Here is a 27,764-nt window from a genome sequence, read left to right as displayed (position 1 = left end):
CCCTGCTGGCCCAGCCAGATGGCCCCTGATTGGGGCGGGTGGGCTGGCCGGACCCCACCCATGCACAAATTCGTGCACCAGGTCTCTAGTTTTCTTATAAGAAGCACTTGCTTGTTTTTGAGAATTTTATCAAGCCTTCTGTGTTTCTTTTTGCCTTGAATAGCAAGTTGTTGTTTATTTTTAATCTGCATCTCACTAAAGAGCAGGATTAGTTCTTTATTTCCACATGCTTGGGGCATCCTTACGAATATGGATATGCTGGCTCTGATCTTTGCCTTTTTAGTAAGGCTCAGTCTACAAGAATAGTGCATGTGGGGCACTACGATAGCTCACAGTAACCCCTCCTTTAATGCTTTTCTTTGATAACCCTAACATTTATTATTGTGATTTTGGGAGTCTTAGCCACACAACTTGTGTAAGTGCAAACATCATCATTTCATCTTTGATTCAAGCCTGCCTTTTAAGTTAGGTTCCTGATAGTTTTATACTGTATCTTCTGCTGTGGAAGACTTTAAGAGGAGGGAGCTCATAACCCCTAAATGGGGTTGGTGGGGAGTTGAGCATACTGGAGAGAATTCCAGATGGGGAGAATGGTATGAAGAAAGTTACAGAGGCAGGAAGAAACAGACTAGATTTTTAGATTATGAATAAATTATTTAAGATTCAATTCCATAGTGTAAGCAGATTAACTTGGTATATTTCAATGAATTATAGGGAATAAATAAATGGAATTTTATACGTAGCACCTTGGTGTCACAGGTACCATTTGCTTCTTTCTTTTATATGACTAGTTAATTCCGTAAAAATAGATCACTCATCCCCCTTTCAGCATGTAAGGGCTAACACACAAACATCAGCAATGTGGCAACCATGGGATGTACTGGGAAGAAGCCTGGAATGAGTTGGGGGAGAATTTGGAACACAGAGCATGAAGGTAATTATGGTTGGGAAATAGGAAAAACACATGCAGACTATAGGAGACAGATCCTTGCTTGAGCAAACTACCTCTTTCTTTATTGAATAAGTGTATTTGCGCACAGGTTATCCAAGGAAAATGTATCTCAGACCCAATAAGGGAATGAATTGTGGTGCAGGGAATAGGGAATGTGCAGTCTGTGGAAAAGCCACCAGGATCTCCATATCAGTGTTCAGAGTCCAGTTGCTCAGAACTAAAAAGGTAAAGGAAACACTTCAGCTCTCAGGGTGAAAGGTGGGTATTTCAGATTGTTCCCATAAAGGGAGACAGGATTTCTGTTATCCTCTAGGCTGAATGCCTTTTTCTTCACTCACTCATTTTAACCCTAGTTCTGCTTCTTGGTACCTCAGGAATGGTGGCCCAGTGGTTTGATGAGCTGGTCACTGCTATGCCAAAAAGGCTTTCCACTTCCTGGCATTCTTTCTTTCTTTTTTTTCTCTATGCAAACATATATTGAAGTAGATTTATAATTATTTGTATCATTTTCTGGGAACACATTTCCAAATCACTAAATAGTAGTTATTATAGTATTGTTTATAATACTTATTATTGCATTTATAATATAATATTGTTTATTAGGGTTGTGTCATATTCTGTATTACCAATTTATTAAAAAATTTTCAATTACAGTTTATATTCAATATTAGTTTGTATTAGTTTCAGGTGTACTGCATAGTGTTTAGGTAATTTTTACAAAGTGTTCCCCCTGCTATTTCCAGTACTCACCTGGTACCATGCATAGTTATTACACTATTTTTGACTGTATTTCTTATGCTGTACTTTACATCCCCATGACAATTTTGTAACTACCAATCTGTACTTCTTAATCCTTTCACCTTTTTCATCTAGTCCCCTAGGCCCCCTCCTCTGCCAACCATCAGTCTGTTCTTGATGTCTATGAGCCTGGTTCTGTTTTGTTTCTTCATTTAGTTTGTTTTTTTAGATTCCCCATTTAAGTGAAATCATATGGTATTTGTCTACTAAACCATTTTCCATTTTCCTTTACTTTGGTCAAACTTTTTACTATTATGAATATCATTTTATCCAAATCTTTGTTAAATTTTGGGATTCTTTAAAAAATATATTCTTATAAAATGAATTTGTTAAGGTTCTTTTCAGAAAGATTGTATCAGTTTGTAGATTTAGAAATGTATGAGGCAGTTTCACATTACACAAACAAACAAATCTTTGGTAATTTGATAGAAGAGAATTTCACCTCATTTTAATTTTTGGCTTTCTTTTGTCCTTGCCAATGAAATAGAACATTGTATAAGTTTATTTCCTCTTCCTGTTCTTTTTGTTTACCTTCTCTGAAATTGCTATCATGATTGTTACCCAATTCTCATATAAAGTATTTAACCTTTGTATTATTTCTTTAGACATTTATCTTGGGAGATGTAATTTTCTAAAACATTTCTGTTGTCATTATAAATCAGATTCGCCTAAAGTTACTCTTAATTTTCTTATAAGAAGCACTTGCTTGTTTTTGAGAATTTTATCAAGCCTATGTTTCTTTTTGCCTTGGATAGTAAGTTGTTTGTTTTAAAATCTGGTAACATTCAGCTTTATAAGGGTGAAATTAAAAGTATTTGAAGCTGTACATGAAATCACCTGAGTGAACTAAAAAGTTGATTGCACAGTTATTGAGTCGTAGTTTCTTTTCTTTCAGGTACATTTTTCTCTGCTTTTATACATGTTTAATGAAGATCTTTTTGCTGGTGTTCTAAATGTAAATCTTGATTCAGGTTTTAATTTAAAGTACCAGGGAAGGGTCATTAGAGCAGTGTACTAGGGCATAACGACACTGGCTCAAACAGGGTTCCTATGAGCCATTTTTCTTGCAACTCCTTATACAGTTGACCCCGAACACATGGAGGTTAGGCGTGTGAACGCGGTGCAGTCATAAATCTGTGTATGACTTTTGACTCCACCAAAATATAACTACGAATAGCCTACTGTTGACTGGGAAGCTTTCCCACTAACATCAACAGTCAATTAACAGATATTTTGCATTTATATATTACATACTGTATTCTTACAACATAAAGTAAGCTAGAGAAAAGAAAATGTTATTAAGAAAGTCATAAGGAAGAGAAAATACATTTTATAGTATTTATTGAAAAAAATATCTGTGTTTTTCCCCCCCCCAATAAATGTGGACCTGTGTGCATTCAATAAAAGTGAAGCCTTGCGTTGAAACCCGTGTTATTCAGGGGTCAAGTGTCGTTTGTTGGAATGTTTGACACCAGCAGTTGGAAGTGCTCTGTTCCCTCTGCACTCCTGCTTTCTGCAGGAGCAACTAGGAAGGGTAGTAGCGGGTTGTCTATGTAGGGGCAGGGCTTTTACACTTGGACTTGCCACCATGCTGTTTCTTAGTTCCCTTGATGTTCAAGCCTGGAAGTTAAATACAAGAAAAGATACCATTTCAACTCTGTAGAAAAGTCCTAGTATTTCTTAAGGCAACATTTTATAACTTTACATTCTCAGAATTAAATTACCTTTCTATTCCTCTCTCCCTCTTTCCCTGAATGGTCTGGTGACGGATTTGAAAATAGTTGCGTGTGTTATGTAGAACCTCATCTTTTCATTAAAAATTGAACAAACTTCACCCTGGCCGGGTGGCTCAGTTGGTTGGAATGTCGTCCTGTACACTAAAAGGTTTCGGTTTTGATTCCCGGTTGGGATGCTTACAGGAGGCAGTGATTTGATGTTTCTCACATCTATGTTTATCTCTCTCTCAAATAAGTTAAAAAGACAAACAAAAATATCATTGAGTGAGGATTAAAAGTTTATTTGAACAAAACTTAACCCCAGAACACCAAAATAATAACACCAAAACCACCCATGAAATTAAAGTCGTTACATTGTCATTTAAGAAATTATGTGATAACCTTCATATCATTTTGGGAAGTAATTTCTGTTTTAACACAGTTAGAAGCGTACTTTTATAAGTCATCACTTTGCTTCAGGGAGGATCTTTCCCACCGAGTGGGTTTTCTGTAGTTTGTAGAAGTGGTGGAGTTGCCTCCAACTAGAGAATTTTTAGTTTCCATGACTTATTCCAGAGTCTAATGGAGGAATTAGAATGGGCAAAAGACAAAAATACTAAGGGATAAATGAGTGAGCAATACATGTCTAGGTGGTGTTGCCAAAGATGTTTGTAAGAGATAATGTTAGAAATGTTATTTTCTCTTTCATGGTGGTTTTGATTATTTTGACTTTGCGTTTTGAAGTGAAATTCACAAAATGGGCTCACTACTGCATTTGGTTTCACCCATTTTGTCATTTCTCAGTTTTTAATCGGTCCAAAAGCATTGAGAAAAGTAATAACACAGTAGTACAATGTTCACTGAAATAATTTTTAAAATATCATATTACTCACTTGGTGAGTTGTTGCCATAGTTTGTATACGTTTTAGACATTTATCTTTACAACTGTTCATGAGATAAAAATAACTTTCAGTGGTAAGAGAAGAGTCTTATATGTTAGTAGTGACAGTCTAGATTTGGGTTTTAAAAACTTCATATATGTACCATAATTTAGAATAAAATTTTAAGCATTGTTTAGGGGAATTGGGGGGTGGGGGAGTGGAAATTTAAAAAATCAACTTTGGTCTTATGAGTTATTTTTTTGAGATGGGAAAATACTTCATGAGACATTTTTTTTTCTTCTAGAACCATATTGGAAAATGCCTTCTTACCCTTAGCAGAAAAGCCTATCTATTTTATATGATAAAATCTTATTATATGATAAGTATTAGTGTGCTTAGTGTTTTTTTAAAAAAGTCCTAATTTCAAGCATTGGTCTTTTGAGGTTTGGGGGAAAGAGTGACTTTTATAGCATATAGGAAGAAAGACTGGAAATTTCTCCCTTCAGTGGGAAAAATGTTAAATGGCTGGCACTTATTAAATGAATGATCTAAGTATTAATCTGGCTGACAGTTTGTGAAAAGTTAAGATACAAGAGTTGAGACTGTTTTCAGGCTGTCTTAATCTTTCCCACTGAAGTTAAGAAATAAATACTTCATGTATATAGAAATCTACAGCCTTTCCCTTCTAGAACATCGTTTGAGTCAGCAGTGGTTGAATGTGATTGCACTGGGATTCCTGTTTGGGGTTGAGCGAAATGAGTGGGTGGTTTCAGTGCAGTTTCAATGTAGTTAATGCAAGTACGTTTTAGAATTGATATTAATTGGCCCTCTTATAGTAGATACCTTTAATGAGGAAGACACTTATTACACTGGTAACTTCTTCACTCCTTAAGAATTTATTGTTGCCAAATAAAAGCTAACTGATATGGAAATCTTATGTTCATAGACATTGTTGCCCCTCTTGTGATTCAACTTAAGTGTACCCTTAAAAAATGAAGTTATGAATAAAAATTAAGTTTTGGTTAATAATTTTTGTGGGTTTTAAAATTTTTCTTGTTTATATTTAAAGATGACAAGGCATTACCAAAAAGTACTAGAATTCAACTTTTAACTCGCTTTGATCTGGGAGACCTGCCTGGGGAGTACTTTTTATATATTTCAGAAAGGAAGGGAGAGGGAGAGAGAGAGAAACATTAATGATGAGACAGAATCATTGATTGGCTGCCTCCTGCACGCCCCCCACTGGGGATCAAGCCCACAGCCCGGGCATGTGCCCTTGACTGGGATCAAACCTGGGACCCTTCAGTCTGCAGGCTGACGCTCTATCCACTGAGCCAAACCAGTTAGGGCCCTGGGGAATACTTTAAGTGAGATTTCCACCCCTAAATAGCTTTATTCATCAGACTAGTACAGTGACAGTAAAGGAATAGAATGCTTTAGCCAGTATGACTTCTGGAGTGAGTCACTGGATGAGGGAATAGGTCTCATGATTTTTCATTTTTATTTCTTATTTAACCTCTCTTAAGAACAAACATTCTGAGGTTAGGTGTGGTCAGGGAAGCTAATGGAATTTTAGCAGAAGGGCAGTAAAAAAAAATAATAGCATTGTGAAAAGGTTACATTAAATGATTAATATGGAAGTAGAAATATATTGTTGTACCTGAGGAAATGAACACTATTTTGCAAGAACTTGGTATTTCTCTCCAGTCATAATTTAGGCTCTTCACCTAATACTGGCAGGTTAAAGGGAGTGTATGTTAATGAATAATAAAGATGTTTTAGGGTTTGATTGATAAAGATAAAGGAATCAGTCAGAGATGGCGAATGCCAGCACTGGTAATGGACTCTGGCCTGAGTTAATGTTCCAGTAGAGCTTGGAGGACAGCCCCAGTCCCATAGAGGTCCCCCATAATCAAAGGTCCGCGTGCTTACTGGGTCCTAGGCAGCATGAGCAGTAGATCCCATGACAGGGTTTAGTTCAGAGTAATTAAGTAAACAGTACCAGAAAGTTGAAGTTTTTACATTACAGCTTAATAAGAAGACTTTTATAGGAAAGTATGATTTTACAGAAATGTATACAAAGCAGAGAGAGTGGAGACCATGTTAGACAAGCAAAATGTTCCCAATCAAGTGCTTAAAGTCCCTCAAAGTCCCTCACAAGTCTAAGCTTATAGCAGCATGCACTATGTTTTTGTTTTGGCCAGATTAGCATATTTTCTTGCAAAATTCTCACAAGTGATGCGAAATCCAGTGATAGAATTCCAATTCTGGTCTCACAAACTCCCATCTGGTAGCAGTGCATCTGTTTATTAGGAGTTATCCCCTGAATGTGAGTGATTTCAGTCCTAAGTCACTGCACCTGTTGCTGGGAGGTATGTATTCCAGTCACCAGCCTAAAGCACAGAGAGTTATGGCTTGACATTTTATAGCTGCGGGGGCGGGGGGGGGGGGAGGATTGTCTTTTCAAAATCATTTGTTTAGAGAGGAGAAAATGGAGCGAAAGAGTTCATTGTACTCTGAGCACCCCTATTTGGCAGCATTCACATCTGCACAGCACAAAGCTGCAGTATTGATTCTTTGGCTTTCAGGGCCTCCCATAAGTTTTTTTCTTCGATTGTCAGAGTTGCAAGATGGATTGGATTACACTTTGCTTGTTGGGATGCTTATTTTTTTCTTTGCTGAAATAGACATTGGTTGAAAATACAGCTTTGAATAAATGTCATAGTAATAGTGTGATTAAAAGGCTTTAGTTTGTTGATGGAGGAATTGCATTGAATACTTGACCATCAGACACACTGCTTCCTTTCTGTCTTTCTTCCTCTACAACTAGCAGCACACAGTACACCGCGACTATGCCTCCTACATAGGAGTCCCCAAACCTGCTGCTAACTGTCATTGTCATTTGGAGAGGCATTACCATGGCACCATGGCGTTTCAGAACATGAACCCGGGAACTGAATGACCAGCTTTCAAACCTTGATTGATTTCATTCTTACTTGAGTGTATGATCATGGACAATGCACCTTTTCTGTGCCTCAGTTTCTTCCTGTTTAAAATGGTGATAACAATGATACCTATCTCATACAGCTGTCTTGAGGATTTATTGTCAGTGATTGCTTGTAAAGTCCTTAGAAGGACTTCTGGTGATTATGAGTTGATGAGAGTAGCAAATCTTCTCCCTCCCAAACAAGTCTATAACGCTGGACAAAATTGTCAACAACCACCATTTTAGGGCCCTGGAAATTAATCAAAGCCATATAATTGGGAAGCATTTAATGGTTAAAAAGTTGATAGAACTTTTGGTGTGAACAATGGCAGTTTAAAGCCTTCCAGCTTGGGGCTGCTCCTGTCCCCCAACTCCGTAGCTGTGTATGTCATTTTGGTCCTTTCATTAGGGTAAGGCTGACTGTGAAATGCAGTGACTCTGCTGCCAGGGGAAGTTGGCTTGATGTGGAGCAGAGCTGGAAACCCATGCCCAGCAGTGTTGTCGGTAAAAGCAGTCAACACTGTGGACAACAGATGGGGAAAATCCATAGCCCTGCCTGAGATTGTGGTCCCAGGTGGGGAGACTGGAGGGCCAGTCTGAAACTGGGAAATCTTGGGAATAAAAGATCCAAAGTTCTCTGTGTGCTTTTTTGATGAACGGGAAACTACACACATGTGTCGAGGAGAAAAATTACCCAGACTGACTAGAAAATGTACTGTTTTCTGAACACTCTTCCTAACTCACACTCAGGTCAGTCAGCAGAGGTTAGACACCTTGTTATGTAGGTTCATGGTTTTTGTGAAAAGTCTCTGCTCCATCATTGGCTGGTCACTAAGCGTGGCAGAGGCAGGGGTGATCCCTAGGAAGCCAGACGAGAAAATAAAAATAAGAACTAAAATAATGACAACAGCAGTCACAAAAATAAGGAGAGATTTCTCTATGGGGGAGACCAGCCTGCAGATTTAAATCCAGTCAGGATACTAAAAAGAAAATGTCACAGCAGCAGTGATTCTCAGGGAAAGGAGATCTGAACCAAGTGCTCCTAACAGTATTTTATTTCAAATGTCTAGTTTTCAACAGCAAAACATTAGATGACATGCAGAGAAACAGGGAAGTTGACCCATCCATACTCAGGAGAAAAAACGTTCAATGACAACTTCCTCTGATGTGGGCCCAGAGGTTAGATTTAGCAGCTAAACATTTCAGGGTGGCTGTTAAGAATATGTTCAAAGATTAAAATAAAACTATATTAGAGAATTGAGGGGAAATACGACAATGACTTAAAAATATGTAATCTCAATGTAGATGTAAAAACTATTTCATAAAGCCCTTGGAGAAATTCTTGGCACGTCTTAGTTATTTTTATATCAGTGTGCTGCAAATAAATTCACATTTTTCCTCCCCAAATACAGATACCTTAGCTTCATCTGAATCCAGATATTCCGATTAAATCGGTCTAGATTAGGACTTGAACATCTGTCTTCTTAAAAACACTCAATCAGATGACTTTGATGCAAAGTGGTGTTTGTGAATCAACCATTTAGCCTTGGCAAGTTATTTTAAATTTTTTTCTTAAAAATACCCAATTTAAACAGTTAAGAATTACTCTATGTACAAAGGAAGAAAGTGGGATTAAAAAATAGTGGCCCTACTTGTGATAATTTCTTCTGTGTGACTCAGTATAGTTAAGTCACTAGTCTATACAAAAAAAAAGTGTGTGGGGGAGGGGAGGATAAATAAATGTCTAGGAATAAGGTTTGTTCTGCCTTTCCCTAAAGATTTTCTTAGTTAAAATACTGACTTTTTAAAATTAATAATGATTGCAATATTTTTATTTCAATTATACTGTGCTCCAAAATTTTATATGAGGTCACTTGTTTGAATTTCCACACAGATTTTGCTACAGAAATAAGTGACCTCTCTGAGGCCCTAAAAATATTTCAATTAGCCTGGCCAGCGTGGCTCAGTGGTTGAGCATCGACCTGTGAACCCAGAGGTCACAATTTGATTCCTTGTTAGGACACAGGCCCCCCGGGGGGGGTTTTGCCCCCGGGGGGGGGGGGGGGGCATGTAAGGAGGCAGCCGATAAATGTTTTTCATCATTGATGTTTCTATATCTTTCTCCCTCTCCCTTCCTCTCTAAAATCAATAAAAATACATTAAACTATTTCAATTAAAACAAAATACTAGTTTAAGCTGGATTATTGGTAAAGGCAGTATAGTCCAGTATCTGAAAATGGAAGAAAGCAATAGTGTACATAAAGTTGACTTTTGAATTTGGGGAAGTTTAGAAATAAACTCTTGGAAAGAGTTTGTTTTGACAGTTTTCCAGCTCCGTTTCTGTATTTCTTCTTCATTGATAGTGCACCTCTCCACATATTTTTAATAATCTCATAAGACCATAAACCTTCCTAGTGAAAACCTACCAAAGTCGGGGTTTGCCACAACCCCCTAAAGATTTCTGTGCTCCAGATTGTATCCTTTTCTCTTCATTTCAATTATACCTTGAGTTTTTCTCAGTAGAACTGAGAGGTCAGCCAAGTTTGAGAACTGTAGTTTTCTAAATCGTACTAATGCGTAACCCAGTAACCCTTTTGAAGGATTATTTGCATCTTAGAAAGAGGATGCACATTTATCCAGGTGACGTTCTGTTTCCCTGAATCAGTGAGAGGCATTCTGCAGTAAAAGTTAAAGAGAACAAAGTGTGGGCATAGGATCAACCTGGACAAAACCCAGCTCTTCACTTTGGCAGTTTATATCTTGGAACAGTTTACTTCTGAAGGTTGGCATCCTATCTGATAAAAGAGTAATATGCAAATTAACCATCACCCCGTCACAAAGATGGTGGCGGCCACGGAGCTGGAGCGAGCAGGAGGCTTGGGTTGCCCCCAGGGATTGAGGAAGCCAAGCTTCCCACCTGCCCTGGCCGGCACTGGGCTCCGCTCAAGGCTACAAAGTTTCAATTATAGAAGATAAATAAATCCCAGATACCTGCTTTAGCCTTCCTGGAAAAAAAAAAGAAAAAAAGGAGAGGCTGGGGGCATGGCCAGCCTGAAAACGGCCATCAGCACCTCACCCAGGCTGGTCAGGCACTGCAGCAGGACCCCCACCTGTATCCAGGGCACCCTTCAGGGAAAACCAGCCAGCCCCCACCCATGCACCAGGCCTCAATCCTATATAATAAAAGGGTAATATGCAAATTGACCCTAACAGCAGAAAGACTGGGAATTTTTGGTCACTATGACATAATAAAAGGGTAATATGCTAATTAGACTGGGTTGACCAGACATCTTCCAGATATCTGACTTCCTTCTGGACAAAGCCACAGTGGTGGGAGCCGAGGCAGAGGCAATAAGGGGCAATCAGGCCAGCAGGGGAGCAAGCAGTTAGGGGGCGATCAGGCGGGCAGTCGGACATCCCCCAAGGGGTCCCAGTTTGGAGAGGGTGCAGGCCAGGCTGAGGGGCACCCCCCCCCCCCCCAGTGCACAAATTTTTGTGCACCGGGCCTCTAGTTTCTCAATAAAAAGGGATATAATGAGTAATTCATGGGATGCAGAGTAATTAAAGGATAGAGATAAGAAAAAAATACCAAAATTATTTGTTAGTATTTTGTAACAGGAACACTATAGATGGCAATAGGTTGGACAACTGAAATAAAAAATTGAGGCAATGTAGAAGTTTTAGCTGTGGTATCTGACGATCTGACGTATAGGTAGCAAACCAGCATAGTGAAGACCTGCTTCTCCCCACACAGTTCTTCTTGGCTGTTCTTGGCTTTTTTTCGCCTTTACCGGTTCTCCTATGTCCTGTTACTGCTTTGGGATCCCTGGTTAAAAAATGATTAAACTTCAAATTCTAATCTTTTATTTCATTTGGGAATCTTCTTTAGAGCATTCATGAACAGTGGTTAGCTATACTCTGCCTCATGCAATATACATAAATTCATATAGAATTTCTCAGTAAGCACTTCATATACTCATTTTAGAGTCACACAGGTAGGAAAAGTGACATTACAGATGTTTTTAAATCTCTATTCTGTAGATTGACAGAACTGAATCTTAAAGAACTTTTGCCTTTTCTGGTGTTTCAACTTTCTGGCTCTTTTGAAGGCCCATCTACTGATTGTTGTCAGTTTTAAATAAAGTGTGTATTAATTGAAGTAATTTATTGTGCCATAGTATGTTGCTGCCATAGTGTCTTAGTTATTTTGGAGGGAAACTGCTAAGACGAAAGTATTTTTAAGATAATGCTACTAACAGGAACTTATATGTCTACATTAAATGAAAATATAAGGCCAATGTATAGCCCAGTTTTTATTCAGTTGCATAAATGAAACCTATTTCTTAAATAGTTGTTACATTCTATATTTGTAAAACTTGTCAATATTTATAAATCCATTGATTAAATTTGTTGTTTATCTTTAAATTAGCTCAAAAAGAACCACTCATTTTCTGATTATGACTAGATTATACAGAGAATATTGTGTTTAGAGTATTTTTAAAATTATCTTATAAAAGTGAATAGTTCAGCTAAAGGTACATATGTAAGAAGAAATTCTTGATTCATCCTAAAGAGCCAAGAGTTTAAATTAGGGTATGAATGGATAACTTAAAAAACAGTTTGTGACATGTCTTGGTATTATTTTAAAATGCCTTTAAATAGTATACTTCATAAATAAGTTAATTTAGCCCTAACAAGTTTGGCTCAGTGGATAGAGCATCGGCCTGCGGACTGAAGGGTCCCAGGTTCGATTCCAGTCAAGGGCATGTACCTTGGTTGCGGGCACATCCCCATTAAGAGGTGTGCAGGAGGCAGCTGATCGATGTTTCTCTCTCAAAGATGTTTCTAACTCTCTATCCCTCTCCCTTCTTCTCTGTAAAAAATCAATAAAATATATTTAAAATAAATAAATAAATAAATAATTTAACCTAAATTGATTTTTTTCCAGGTTTCAGCAGAGCAGCTTTACCATTTGGGTTAGTTCGGCGAGAATTGTCCTGTGAAGGTTATTCTATAGATCTGCGATGTCCGGGCAGTGATGTCATCATGATTGAGAGCGCTAACTATGGTCGGACAGACGACAAGATTTGTGATGCTGACCCATTTCAGATGGAGAATACAGACTGCTACCTCCCAGATGCCTTCAAAATTATGACTCAGAGGTAAATATTCATGTGTTACTATCCCATTCTAGCTACTATATCTAAATTGGTAAAATTATTATTCCATATTAAATGGGAACAGTCTATATTTCAGTCTATTAAATTGAATTAGGATTTTCAATTTTACCTACTGATGTTGATTGCTACTATATAAGCTTTTAATATTTAAATCTTTATTTTGATATAGATTTGCATATCACAAGGAATATGTAGCACATATACAGTATTTTGATTTTTAAAAAATATAAAGGTTATGAATATGTAATTTCAAATGTAATTTTGTTTTTTAGGGCTTCACATTCTGAAATATTTTCTTATATCAAGAATGTTTAAAAATCTGGGTCTGGCAATATTTGGACCTTAATTTTAAAAATTAATACACTTTATTTTTTACAGCAAAAATAGCAGAAAATATAGAGTTAATATACCCCCATTCCCAAATGTGCACAACCTCTCTAACTACCAACATTTCACACCACGGTAATACATTTGTTAAAATAAATGAACCACATTGACACATCATTATTATCCCAAATCCATAGTTTACATTAAGGTTCACTCTTAGTTTTGTGCTTTCTATTGGTTTTGACGAATTTATGATGTGTCCACCATTGTAATACAGCAGTAGTCCCCCTTATCTAACCAGGGGATACCTTCCATGACTCCCAATGGATGCCTGAAACCTGGATAGTACTGATAGTACTGAACCTTACATATACTATGCTTTTCCTTTCTAAGTATATCTTTTCACTGAAAGAAAGCACTTATGGCCTCTCTTTGGAATATCTTAATTGCCAGCATCACCATTCTTGCACTTTGGGGCCTTTATTGTAAAGGGTTACTTGAACATAAGCCCTGAGATACCAAAATATTAGATCTGATAACCGAGATGCTACTAAGTTGAGTAGTATATGCAGCATGCATACGCTGCACAAAAGAATGATTCATGTCCCCAAAGGCACTCAGAATGGAGCACAGTTTAAAACTTATCAGTTGTTTATTTCTGGAATTTTCCATTTAATATTTTTGGACCATAGTTGAATGCAGGTAACTGAAACTGTAGAAAGTGAGTGTGTGTGTGTTGGGGGGGGGGGATACCCAGGGTGCTACTATATCTTATAGAATAGTTTCACTGCCCTAAAAATCCTCTGTGCTTCACCTGTTTATTCCTTCCTCCCTACTAACCCCATGGCAACCATTGACCTTTGTATTATCTCGTAGTTTTGCCTTTTCTAGAATATCACACAGTTAGAATCATACAGTATATAGCCTTTTCAGATTGGGTTCTTAGTAATATCCATTTAAGTTTCCTCCATGTCTTTTCATGGCCTAATAGCTCATTATTATAGCATTAAATAATATTCCATAGTCTGGATATACACAACACCCACAAATAGACACACCTACACACATTTATTTGGGTGATACCATTGATTAATTTTTTGTTTTAAAAATGATTTGTTGAAAAGTGGTTAAAACTTTATATAAATTATATTTCTTAAATGGACATTTGACTTCCTACATAAAGAGAGAATAAAAAAAATTGCTGACCTTGGGCGTCTCCTTTCTTCTCCCTTAGCACAGAGCACCTACCTCTTGGCATCTATTTTTTTCCTAAATTTTGGTACTATTGGCATTTTAATTAGATTTTCTCATATGTATTAAAATTGTGGTTAGTTATGGTTGAATTAGTGCGGTTAATATCCATCAATCACAGATATTTAGAACATAGAGACTCTCTGAAGAAAAACTTAACTGCCACAGACTTTATTGTACATTGTTGCTTTTTATTTTGTTTATTAAGAAAATCCTTCATCTTTCTTTTCAAAGCCTTTACCCTCTTCTCCTGCTTTTTTCCCCTCTGATCACAATATTCTGCCTGGTTTAATAATTAACCATTTATTCATTCTTTACATGTTGATCTAACAGTTCTACGGAAGTGTTATGATCTGAGTATTAGAAGCAGGTCAGAGAGAAATGGAAAGTGAAGAATTATTCAGTATAATTACCTGTTTTTACTAAAGCAGTGGGAGTTATAGAAAGAAAGAATCTAGAAGAATTGGCTTTGAGGAATTGTGCATTGTAGGTAACTTATCTTTGTATGTGAGATAATACATTTTAAATACATAGTTGAATAGCTAGCAAATACGTTGAAAGGTCAGTGGTGAGCAGACAGGTTAAATAGCCATCTTAGACAATGATGAAAGAAAATTGAGTTTATTTAAGGAAAAGGGGATGGAAGATGGGAGTTTCTAAAGGGAAGGCACTGAGCCAAAGGGTATTGGGTTCATGATGGCAGCAAAAATGTGCTCAGGACAATGACACAACGAAGGGCATAGAAGAGGCAACAGGAAAGCCCAGGCTGGGCTGCTTTGGCTCACTGAGACGTCAGAGACAAGGGGGCCTTGGAGACAGGTTCAGGGGGCCAGCCCATTGCTCCCCTGGTTGCAAGTCTCATGGAGTCTCTTAGTGGGTACGTGCATGTGGGAGATTGGCAGGGGCATGCTCCTTGGAGGGAGAGAGTGCACTGGGTCCTTTGTCCTGAGCATATTTATCTCTTTCTTGCAGGTGGGGATCTTAGGGGAAGTCTCAGGGGAGGGTCTTAATAGAATATTCATCAGGTGTGCAGTTTCAGAGTCATGGTCTCTGCTGATTGGTGCCAGGGCAGGGGATCATTAGTCAGTGTAGCTGGTCCTGAGGCAGCCACAACATCACTTGTCTGGTTTTGTTGCTTTTCTTGGCCTGGAGCAGAAATACAACTGAGACCTAGATGTCATTTGTAGGGAGGAAAAGGTCGGGGGTTGGGGGGGTGGGGTCTAAACTGCATGGCCAGTGGTATGCTATGGGAGGATAGGTTACCCTGGGGCCTAGATTCTTGTTTTGCCAGTTTTGCCCCTTACTAGGCATCTGAGACTTTCCACCCTGGTAAGTTTCTGTACCTGGCACATCGTCCTTGCTCTGCTCATGTCTAACATACATGTCTTGTCATACTTATAAATAACATTATAGGAAATATACAAGACAGACATGAAGTTAGTTATTTTTATTGTTTTAATAGAGGCCCAGTGCACGAAATTCCCTCAGCCTGGCCTGCTCCCTCTCCACAATACAGGACACTCAGGGTATGTCGGGCCTAAACCAGCAGTCAGACATCCCTCTTGCAATCTGGGACACTGCATGCACCAGTGACCATACTTTTCATACAGGTGAAAGGCATATTGCTGTTGTATGGGCAGTTACATTTTTTTGCCCTGATTATAAAATGTAGTACATAACCCGATCCTTCTGAGGTACTAGTACCATTTTCCCCATCTATGGATGGAAAAACTGAAGCAGAGAGAAGTTAAGTAATTGGCGTTGTCACACAGTTATAATTGTTAGAATCAGGGCTGACCACAAAATGTGCAAGCCAGAGTCCATGCATGTCATCGCTTCATCATTCTGTTTTAATTTTTAAATGTAAGAAACTGTTCCCAATATATAGGGTAGGGTCCCTAGGCCTGGCCAGGGATCAGGGGCAATCTGTGGAGTGACCGGTGGGGCAATTGGGGAGCCCCCGCTGGCACCCGCCTTGGCTGGCGGCCTCGTGCCACCCGCTCGCCAGCCCAAACTGGGGGCAGCTCCTGTGTTGAGCGTCTGCCCCCTTGTGGTCAGTGCACATCATAACGACCGGTCGTTCCACTGTTCGGTCGATTTGCATATTATGGTTTTATTATATAGGATTATGTTATAAAAGCAGGACTGCATTTTTTTAAATAAATTCCTTTGAAAGGAAATGGAGTTTTGAGGTACTTAAATTCTGTAAAAGCATACAGCTGTTTTCTATACCTTTATTATCAAAATCTCTAATCAAATTACGTGTATTAACGTACATAAGAGGTCAATTCCAAAACTGACTATAGAAACCCCATTTCTAAATTGTATTATACTGGTGGCTTATAATTATTTAATCACCACAGTGACAATTTAAACATGAACACTTTATTTATGAGGAAGACAGAGTTAAATAACTTAAAAATGAGTGTCATAGTGGTAGCTTATAATTACTCCATTCTGTGTATGTAAATAAATCTTTAAGGCAGTCTGTCACATTTGACTGTTATTTGGTTACAAATAGCTATAAGAAAAATGGGAAGACAATATTTGTGCAGCTGAATTATTACTGAATAATTTTTGAGTGTATATACTGCTTGTCCCTGTTTTTTTAAATTTAAAAATACTTTCAGTACAAATAAAGTAAAAGTTATTTTCACCAAACTCCTAATAATTTGGCAATTTTTCCTATTCATAGTCATCAAAAATGTGATATTCAATAGAGTAAAAAAGCCCTTTTTTTCTCTTTAATGTAGAAAATTTCTCTCTGGGAAGCTCTACGCACTAGAATTTTTCTATTAAGTTTGAAAGTCCCCGTTTTCTCCCTGTAATGATGGAGATTGGCACAGAATTTTCTATCACTTTAGCAGTTGAGAGGCAAGTAAATAAACACACTTGTAATTCTGAATGTGGTGACGGTAAAAGTGTTGTTATTCCTTCTTCGTTTTCTATTTCTTGATCATTGAAAGTGTGAAACCAAGAGTCTATTAGTAACTGATAGTATACTTGTCTTATAAGTACACCAAATGGCTCAATCCAGAAGGTGAGAAATTAAATTCCTTTTTAAAATGATATGTACTTTAATATTTTATAAAATAATCACTATTAGGGATAATTTTTTACCACTCAGAAGACAGTAGTGGGGTAACTTAAAAAAAATATGAACTGTTGCAACAGCTTGAATTATTAAAGGCAAAAATTACCCAACTACTACCCTGAGGTATTTGATGAATAAGTAAATTAGAATTTGCCTGCAATATTGGTTCTTTGCAGCACTTGGGTACAATCTAGTTCTTGTCTTACAGTGATGGGTTAAATTGTACCAGAGATCATCCTCTTTGGCATTGCTTTCAACTGTCCTTCTGTTCATGTTCTTCGCTCTAAGAATCTGCGCATTCTCATCTAGGTGGTTTGCAGCCTAAGATTTTTCTCTATAGAATGTCCTTAAGTTTTTAGCATTTTGGCCTAGAGATCTGAAAGTAAATGTTTATTGTTTTTGTTTTTGATATTAAAGGTAAGGTTAAGGTGCATGGGTATTAGATTCAGTTTTAGAGTCTTAACTCGTACTGTCAGTGTACCTCTGTCAATACAAAGAGTATGTAGTGCTCCAAAATTAGTATGTACTACTCTCAAGAAGATGGTAAGAATACATGCCTCAGTTTTTCTCTCTGGTAGGAAAGGTATAACACGTGTAAATGATTCAAAGATAAGCGTGTGTGTGTGTGTGTGTATCAAAATTGCTGGAGGAAAATATTGTCCTAGACTTAGAGAATTAACTTAGCTCCTTAAAAGCTTTTAGCCAATTATTATTATTTTTTTAGCTCACAATATAGATAGCAACTGACTATAACCTCATAGCAAAACTAACTATATTGGGGTTCTTATTAAATAAATAAAATCGAGTCTATTTTTGGTTGTTATACTACCCATCTAAGGACTCCTCTAAGTTTATTTGGGAACAGGTTGGCGTATAAAAATAAATAGTTTGTCAAGTAGTTATAGTTTACAAGAGTTAGCACTCACAAGAGTGGTGAGAGAACATATAGATGAAGCAGACATAGAGTTGATAGTACAAGTGAACAGATGATAGTACCCTCAGAGTTCATGTGGTTTGAGTACGCAAAAGCCCTGGAGAACGCCTGCATTTAGGGCAGAGATAGAATTACCATCCAGGAAACAGAATGGGCACAGGAGGAGATGTCTCGTAAGCTAGCGGCAAAGTATGAGACACATACATATTTTTTCTCTTGTTGATTTAGAGGATTTATTTATTCTATTTAGAGAGCTCCAATAAAATAACCCATTGAGATTTTCAAGATAGTGTTTCTTCAGGATAGAAATCAAGAAAGCAGCATTCAGCCTTGCACAGACCAGAAGAATCAGGTGGTCAGCCAGACAGTACTTGTGTACAATTTAGTTAAATTAAGCTAAGGAAGTGCCAAAACTTACTTTAGAGTCTAGATCATTTCCACAAAGGTTAGGATGATGGAAGTGAGTTCAAATATCTAGGAACCAAATTAATCAACTCCCATCATGTACCCCTTTCAATAACTTCAATCCTTGAATTTCTAAACCGACCAGTGTCCCAACCTGTTATCTCCAAGTATAATAACTCCATTTTATTTTTAACATTTTAACCCAACAGCAATTCAGGTGGTGACAATTTCTTGTGTGCATGACAATTTGAAAAAACTGCGTTATTGTATATGTATGTGTGTTACTTTTTCTGTCCTAGGGTTCTTTACATCACAGTGGATGCAGAGTGAGATGGAACATTGAGTGCATACTCCCAGTGTGCAGTTAGAAGAAAGGACCATGCATGTCTTAGTCTGGAATAACCAGAATGACCTTTCCCTCTGTCTCTCCACTTCCCTTCTTGCCGCCTTACCAGGCAAGGCACATAACAAGGGACCCTTTATGGGAGGGGAAATGCATACACAATTGTTTCTATTTTAAGAGAGTTATTAAATAGCAGATTGTTATAGCTGCTGAGGAACTTGGGACTCTGGTATCCAACACCCTTATTGCTCTTGGGGAATCAACTGTCATTGCAGTCAGTACACTTGTTTCATACTGCATTCCCTCCCCCCAACTCCCCATCCACAGGATGCATTCTAAAGCCCACAGTGGATGCCTGAAACTAGGGTTAGTACCAAGCCCTATATAGCCTATGTTTTTTTCTATACATACAGGGGTGGGCAGAAGTTGGTTTAGAGTTGTGAGTACACAAAACACAGAGTTTATTCTTGTATTATTATTTATTATACAAATAAATTGTATTATTTTCCATACGAACAACTTTAAACCTCCTTTTACCCACCCCTGTACATACCAATGATAAAGTTTAATTTATAAATTAGGCAAAGTAAGATGAACAGTAACTAATAAAATAGAAGAGTTATAACAATATACTGTAATAAAGTTATGTGAATGTGGTCTTCCTCAAAATACCTTATTGTACTATACTTACTCTTCTTTTGATGATGTAGGATGATAAAATGCCATACCTATTCCTGAATCTACGTATCCATCCTTACTTGCATTAAATAAGTAGCTTGGTATTACTCATTTCAACGATCCCTTGTTGAAGTCTTTATATAGGCTCAATGTTTTCTGGTACAACATGTTACTATCGGTCGGAACATGTTTTGTGATCATGTTTGCCACCACAAATTTAATGCTTTTCTATCCTAATTAAGTACTGCTACACACTGTGGTCTTTGGCAGTTTGAGGTGTGACAGCAAAACTATCATGGATTTTTCCCCTTCTTCATGACTTCACTAGTGGAAGATTGATTGTTACCATGGATCTTAGCAATCTCAGCATGTGGTGTGTTTTCTTTTCTCATTAAGTCAAGAACTTTAACCTTTTCACTTGAAGGTAGCACTTTACAGCTTCTCTTTGGCATATCTGAATCACCAGCATCACTACTCTTGTGCTTGGGGCATTACTAACTAAAATAATAGTGACTTAAACACAGACAGCACTGCGATACCAAGACAGTTGCCCCCAGACAGCTACCGAGTGACTAACAGGTGGGTAGCATACAGAGCCTGGATACTCTGGCAAAAGAATGATTCATGTTTCTCGTGGGACAGAGTGGGACCGTGGGAGATTTTATCATGCTACTCAGAATGGCACACGATTTAAAACTGAAGAATTGTTTAGGTCTGGAATTTTGCATTTAATCTTTTTGGACTGCGGTTGAGAGCAGATAACGAACCCAGAAAGCAAGACCGTGGATAGCTGAGAGGTGGAGGCAACGGTATATTCTCCTCATTTAAAAAAATCCTTGGGAAGGAATGGCAACATGATATTCTTCTTTTTTATTTTGTGAACCTTTAAAAAGGTTGAATTATTTGTCACAGGGTCTGAATCATCAACTTGTCCATATCTATAACTTCATTAAGTGTGGCATGAAAATTTATTCTTAAATAATAAGCAATTATTCTTAAATAATAATTTCTTATCTGTGTTTTAAAATATATACTTTTGTTATTCTTAAGTATTCTAACAGATATTAAGGGTGTGTGAAATATTTAAAGACAGGAGGTACATATACCTAAAACCTTTCTAGGATGACTATTGGGAGCTTCTCAGAATTTAACCATGAAAATCCATTAAAATGCAGTCACAGTTCTGCCACTGTTCTCTGGCAGACATCCTGATTATAGATTTTAGTGTGGGTATACTCTCTTTGACATATGGCCCTCTCAGCTTCCATATTGATCTTTCAGTCTTCATAAAGAAGCTTTGTATTAAAGCCCGAGCTATATGAGTTTTTTAATTTAGATGTTTTTGTTTTCGGATGTCTCTTTATAGGTAACAATAAACTTCAAACCCCTTTCTAAGATGTTCACATTCTTTTCTTTTTAAATGGTTTTATTGATTTCAGAGAGGAAGGAAGAGGGAGAGAGAAATAGAAACATCAATGATGAGAGAGAATCACTGATTGGCTGCCTCCTGCACACCCCACACTGAGGATTGAGCCCACAACCTGGACATGTGCCCTGACCGGGAATCCAACCGTGACCTCCTGGTTCATAGGTCGATGCTCAACCACCGAGCCACGTCAGCCTGGCCACATTCCTTCCTATTTATGGCCTTCTCATGGAAAAAATACTTGCCCAATCTGCATTTTTACCCAATTCAATGTTTCATAATATTTTATTCAAAATACTTATTGGTCAGGGATACTTCTCTCTTGCTTAGTATATTTATTCCGTGTACCTATTTATTCTCATAGGAGGTAAGCCTGCCATTTCTGAGAAATTACATTCTTACCTTTATGCTCTTTATCCCAAGTGCATTTATCTATCTGTAGTGTCGGGCTTACCAACCATTTGTCCATTAAGATGAAATGTATCTTGGGAAAAATTAGTAACTCAGATTCTACTATCTCATCATCTCTGTGTAATAACTTAGGTTATTTTCTGTTAGGTGATGGATTTCCACTGATTCTTTTACTTGTGGCTGAGCTGTTTTAAGACAACTAACTGGAATTATAAGCAACTCTCCTTAGCCAAGGATTGGGAGGTTACTAGTATAGACTCTGGAACATTTGTACAGTAATAAATAATCATTAAAGCTCTAATTGGCATATCTAATTGGACACATACTTTGCATGTCACTTACTGATGGACATTTAAACCAAAGCACTTATTATAGAAAGGGGAGACTATTGGCAGTAATAAACATGAACCATATTAAACAGTCACATTTAGTGTGCAAGAAAGACTAATGAATTATAAAATGAATTAGAAGACAAATCATCTAAATATCCCTTACAACCCTGCTTAATTAGCAAATGTAGAAGAAACAATGTCACATCAAAGATTCTGCCCTACAGGGGCCTTTGTTTCTCCTTTTAAAATGAACCTTAGTAAAATAACTCTACATGATAATGAAGACTAAGAGTGAAAGTGTAAATGGCTGGTTTTCAGTCGTATTTCTGGTTAATATGTGGGTTTTTATCTTTTATACTAGAGGCCCAGTGCACGAAATTCGTGTACGGGGGGGGGGGGGTCACTCAGCCCAGCCTGCATCCTCTCCAATCTGGGATCCCTCTCACAATCCAGGATTGCTGGCTCCCAACTGATTGACTGCCTGCCTGCCTGATTGCCCCTAACCGCTTCTGCCTGCCAGCCTGATCACCCCCAACCACTCCCCTGCCAGCCTGATCGATGCCTAACTGCTTCCCTGCTGGCCCGATTGCCCCTAACTGCCCTCCCCTGCCAGCCTGGTCACCCGTAACTGCCCTCCCCTGCAGGCCTGGTTACCCCCTCTGTCCTCCCCTGCTGGCCTGATTGCCCACAACTGCCCTCCCCTTCTGGCCATCATGTGTCCACATGGGGGTGGCCATCTTGTGTGTTGGAGTGATGGTCAATTTGCATATTACCTCTTTATTAGATAGGATTTTGTCCATTGGTCAAGGAAGTCAAGACCATTTTCCTTAGGGACACTACATTGCTGATCTTCAGTATTTCCTATAGATTATTCAGTGAAATTAATTTTTAAAAGCAAAGACATACCTCATTTCAACTCTGTTGGTTTTGCTTCAGTTTTTATTTTTAGAAGTTTGCCTTTATTTTTTAAACCAAAGTTGAGAGGTGAATAGATAAAAGCAAATGTGGACATTTATTTGACATACACATTTCAATAATATAATAATTTTTTCATAGTCTGAGTATTATTTATTCCAGCTCTCTCATTTTAGAGATGAGTGTTACAGATGAGGTGACAATAATATTTCAATAGTACATATATTGTTCTATACCTTGTAGTTTTTTACTCAGACCATTCCCTACTACACACTGAAATATTGCTTTGTGGCCCTGGCCAGTGTGGCTTGGTTGAAATGTCATCCCTTACACTGAAAGGTCATAGGTTTGCTTCCTGGGAAGGGCACATACTCAGGTTAAGGGTTCGATCTTCAGTCGGGGTGCACACATGAGGCAACCAATCTATGTTTCTCTCTCGCACCAATGCTTCCTCTGTCTCTCTCTCCCTCCCTCTCTCTCTCACTACAAAAATCAATAAAAAACATCCTTGGGTGATGATTTAAAAAATAATAAAATATTGCTTTTGTCAAGTAAATTTAAATTAATTATGTTAATTGACAGAAATCAAGTCCAATTCAGTGTTATATTACTAAAACATACTAGACAGTCAAATGTTAAATAACTAAAGGAAAACATTCAAATACCCATTTGAGTGTTTTGTTTTGGATATAAATGATATAAATGTGATTTCTTTATAGGGCGTATCTGCTTTCTGATGTCATAATACTAGTGTCAGTGTAGAAATGTGGCTTACAAGCATCTTAAAGACAACTATACTTTGAACAAATATAAATAGATATTTAATTACAGCTGTAGAGAATAGAAATTGAATTTTATTTTACAGTTTCAAAATAAGGCATAGTCACTATTTTTCTTTTGTATTTGGCTTTTTTTTCAGTTTCCCCCTTCTTTCTCCAAACACTTACTAGTATAGTCAGGTGCTACTGAAATGTAATATGCATATTTTCTGCCGGTATAAAAAAAGAAGACCAAATTATGAATTGTAACTTCAGTTCATAATTTGGATTTATTTTTCATATGTAGTATAACTTCATATTCTGATGTTTATTATTAGTAAATAAATATATATAATTCATTAAAGCTTCGGAATAATTTCACTGTCTGGAAATATACTGTTTATTTAATACATTTTATTATATAGTAAATAACAACCAAATATAATTTGAATAAAGTTGAGAATGTTCCTTTTTCATTTTCTTTTTTTAATTTGAAATTTTACTTTTCAATTACAGTTTACATTCAATATTACTTTGTATTAGGTTCACTTGTACAGCATAGTGGTTAAACAATCATATACTTTACACAGTGATCCTCCGGTATTTCCAGTACCCACCTGATACCACACATAGTTATTGTAATACTACAGGCCCAGTGCACGAATTCGTGCACCTGGAAACGAACTGTGGGCTGAGAGGCTGTGGTAGGCCTAGGGGCAGGTCTCAGCCCATTCTCCACAACCCCGCCCAGCCCCTCCCTTCACGGCCCCCATCCCCTGTCTGCCCCCAGCCCTGCTCCCGCCGCCGCTCCCACGCACTGACAGCACCGGCCCCACTTGCACTTGCTGATGGCACAGAGCGATTGAGGCCAGCACCAGCAGTGGGTGTGAGCACCAGGCAGAACCGCGTTGCGTGGGAGCAAAGAATTTTCAGTAACCACCAGAGGCTCACCCAGATGACAGCGACCAGCGCCCTGCCTTGGTCCACCATTTCACCGAGGCTGATGCCCACCATGTTCCACACACGTCCCCTGGTGGTCAGCGTACATCATAGCGACCGTTGTTCAGTTGTTCAGGCTGTTCCACCATTCGGTCTATTTGCATATTAGCCTTTTATTATGTAGGATGATTGACTAGATTCCCTGTATTGTACTTTACATCCTTGTAACTATTTTGTAACTACCAATTAATACTTCTTAATCACTTCACCTGGCTCCCCAATCGGCTTCCCCACTGGCAACCATTAATATGTTCTCTGTATCTATTAGTTTGTTTCCATTTTGTTTCTTTATTTTGTTCTTTAGATTTCACATATAAGTAACATCATATGGTATTGGTCTTTCTTTGTGTGACTTATTTCACTTAGCATAATACCCTCATTATTCTTTTTATTTTATTGAAGTTTCTAAGTAAGTTAAAAAATTACCAATATGTTATTTGGTGGAGAAAATATCCTTAGTTATTTGTTTAATCCAAATTCTTATTTTTGTTTTCTTACTTGCAGTTTAGGAGCTCTACTTTGCCATATCAAAATCAGGATTTTGAGTCAGTATTATTCATAATGTACTCTAAAAATGAATTTTATTAAATGAAGAGAGAAAAAGATTTGATGTTAAATTATTCAAAAACAACTTAAACTGGCATTTATTATGGGCCTGTTAATTTTTCCATATATAATGTAATGATAGTGCAACCCTAGATCTTATTAACCACAACAGCATTAACAAAAACAGCAGCATCGATATTCTGCTTTGTACACATTCAAGGAAAATTATTGTAGGCAATTAAGTTTTACTAATGCATATTTATCTGTCTTACAGATTTTAAAGACCTATTGTTTTAAATTTATCTATTTTGTATAAAATATAGCAATCTAGTTATAATTTTAGTGCTGTTTGCTCTTCCACAGTTAGATTTAGAGATAATATCTCTCAGATATTTCTAGGAAAAATGAAGAAATACAGAGAAGTGAGCAATTCTTTAATCCTAATATTTGTTTATTTCACATAAATCAATAAAGTATATCATATAACTAATATATGTCACAGTTCTCTCAATATTTCTTCACATGTTAAATGCAAACAATAAAGACATAGTTTTACGACTCACCTAAACACAGTCCTCATGACCTTAAAGAGTGTCTGACATGAGTCATCCTATATAATAAAAGCCTAATATGCTAAGTGTCCAACCATTCATTTGACTGTTCGACCAGTCACTATGATGTGCACTGACCACCAGGGGGCAGATGCTCCAATCAGTAGGTTAGCTTGCTGCTGGGGTCTGGCCAATGGTACTGGGAAGGACATGCCCAGACACACCCTGGAGCCCTCCCGTGATTCCTCCCCGGCCCTGATCGTGCACTGGTGGAGTCCCTCGGCATGGCCTGAGGGATGGGGCCAGAGCTGGCTCTCTGACATCCCCCAAGGGGTCCCAGATTTCGAGAGGGCACAGGCTAGGCTGAGGGACCCCAACTTGGCTTGAGATTCTTAGCAGTGGTATTTGTTTTGTTTTTTTTAAGACTACAGATATGTCATTGCTTTTGAACTGGCCTATACTTTGTGAGAATATTAATCTGTTCCTATAAATGAATTTACCATGAAGCTAATTACTCTAAAACGTCAGAGCCCTTCTCCTACACAGGCTCCTTCCAAGGTGTTGTTATGGTCCCTAGCAGTGTGCTCACAGAGTCATATGTTTTTATAAAATGTGCTGAAGTTTGATATTTAAAAACAATATTTTGAGGTTTTAATTTCATTCTTTGACCTCTACTTTGTTATACTTCCCCTCATTTATGGTCACTTAGGTGTAGCCAAGAGCATTTTGGGATTCTGTTAAGTGGAGGTTCAGTTGGTGATAAATTCAGTTTGAGTTTAGTGGGGTATTTTTATGTGGTTTGTAGACACTCATGCACAGTTTAGTTATTGCTAGCTATTCTGGTGGGGAAAAATGGCCTCTAGAAATACTCCTACTACTCAGTATACCACATTACTGATCATGACATGAATGTGCAAGGCCAGGTGTCATATTACAATATCAATGTGTCCTATTCACCTGAAATATGTGGAGAAATAATGGTTGAAATGTGTGAAGCCATAAGCTATTCTGTCTTTCAGTCATTAAATGTGTAAAACAGTAAATGGAGATTTGGTTCTCATATACGTATAACTAATTCAAACAGAATTAGTTGTTTCCTGTGTATGCTTAGTGAAGTACATATGGTAGATGCATAGAGAACATATCAAATGTGGTACTTAAAATTATAACTGCACCATCCTGTTCCTCTCTTTTACTGAGTATCATATAAAATAGAATCATAATAAAAAATACCTGTGTTTGTGGGGCACAGGCCATAGCAGGTCAACATGAGCACCTGTGACATTGTAGATGCATGTTTCATGCATACCAACCATCAATAATAAGAAACAAGTTTTAATCAGCTTTTTTAGAGGGAAAGCAAACTTATAGAAAGTGACACTAAAATTGTTAGATAAAGAAGGAGTTATAGATTGTGGAGTAAAAAATTATAACAAAAGTATTATAAGAAATGTCAAGCAATTAAACTTACTAAAACATTAATTTAAGCTTTGTGATATTAGTAGGCTTTTAAACATGTTTTGTTGTGATTTGATTTGATTTGATTTCTAAATAAGTATTCACTTTGGTACCAGGTTTTCTATTTATAATTTTTTCCATTTTTTTCCCTGAAAGTAGTAGAACTAAATTTTAAGCTTTACACCTCAGAAAACTTTTCCATTTCTTTCTGCTTGTTTTATTTATAATGTGACAGTTTCAGAAAATTGGCACAATGTTCCACTGGGCATTCATGGTTGATGTGTGCAATTTAGGACATTTCTTTATATTTTTTTATTATATTTCATTATGTCTTTGTATTCTAAAAATTTAGGATTTGGGAGAAGAAAGATTGAAAATTTGAAAATGACCTAATATAATTTATTAAGGGGCATTGATTAAGTAGATAAAATAACAAAACATTTATTCATTCAATAAAAAATTTGAAATAGAAAAACCATTTTCACATTTAAAAATATGCTTGTTTTTTTTAATTTAAATTCTTTATTGTTTAAAGTATTATGTTTGTCTCCTTTTTCCCCCATTGGCATCTTCCCAGCCACTACCACCCCCTCAGCACATGCCTTCACCCCCCTACTGTCTGTGTCCATTGGTTATACTTATTTGCATGTGTACAAATCCTTTGGTTGATCTCTTACCCTATCTTTCTACCCTCCCCTGCCTTCCCTCTGAGGTTTGACAGTCTGTTGGATGCTTCTGTGTCGCTGGATCTATTTTTGTTCATCAGTTTATGTTGTTCATTATATTTCACAAATGAGTGAGATCATGTGATACTTATCTTTCTC

The 27,764-nt window shown here is 37.4% G+C and overlaps 1 protein-coding gene across 9 annotated transcripts in view; it reads left to right on the top strand.

Moving 5' to 3' along the window:
• ADGRL2 (adhesion G protein-coupled receptor L2) overlaps positions 1-27,764 on the top strand; it is a 282,141-nt gene that overhangs the window by 178,459 nt on the left and 75,918 nt on the right. For all 9 annotated transcript variants that reach the window (XM_005865701.2, XM_005865705.2, XM_005865708.2 and 6 more), the window contains exon 4: positions 12,281-12,494. In XM_005865701.2, coding sequence (XP_005865763.1) covers positions 12,281-12,494 — 214 coding nt within the window. The remainder of the gene's footprint in view (positions 1-12,280; positions 12,495-27,764) is intronic.

The sequence above is a fragment of the Myotis brandtii genome, unplaced genomic scaffold (assembly GCF_000412655.1).
Source record: "Myotis brandtii unplaced genomic scaffold, ASM41265v1 scaffold21, whole genome shotgun sequence".
Taxonomy (NCBI): domain Eukaryota; kingdom Metazoa; phylum Chordata; class Mammalia; order Chiroptera; family Vespertilionidae; genus Myotis; species Myotis brandtii.
The sequence above is the reverse complement of the archived record's forward strand: the minus strand, read 5'-3'. Positions and strand labels throughout refer to the sequence as shown.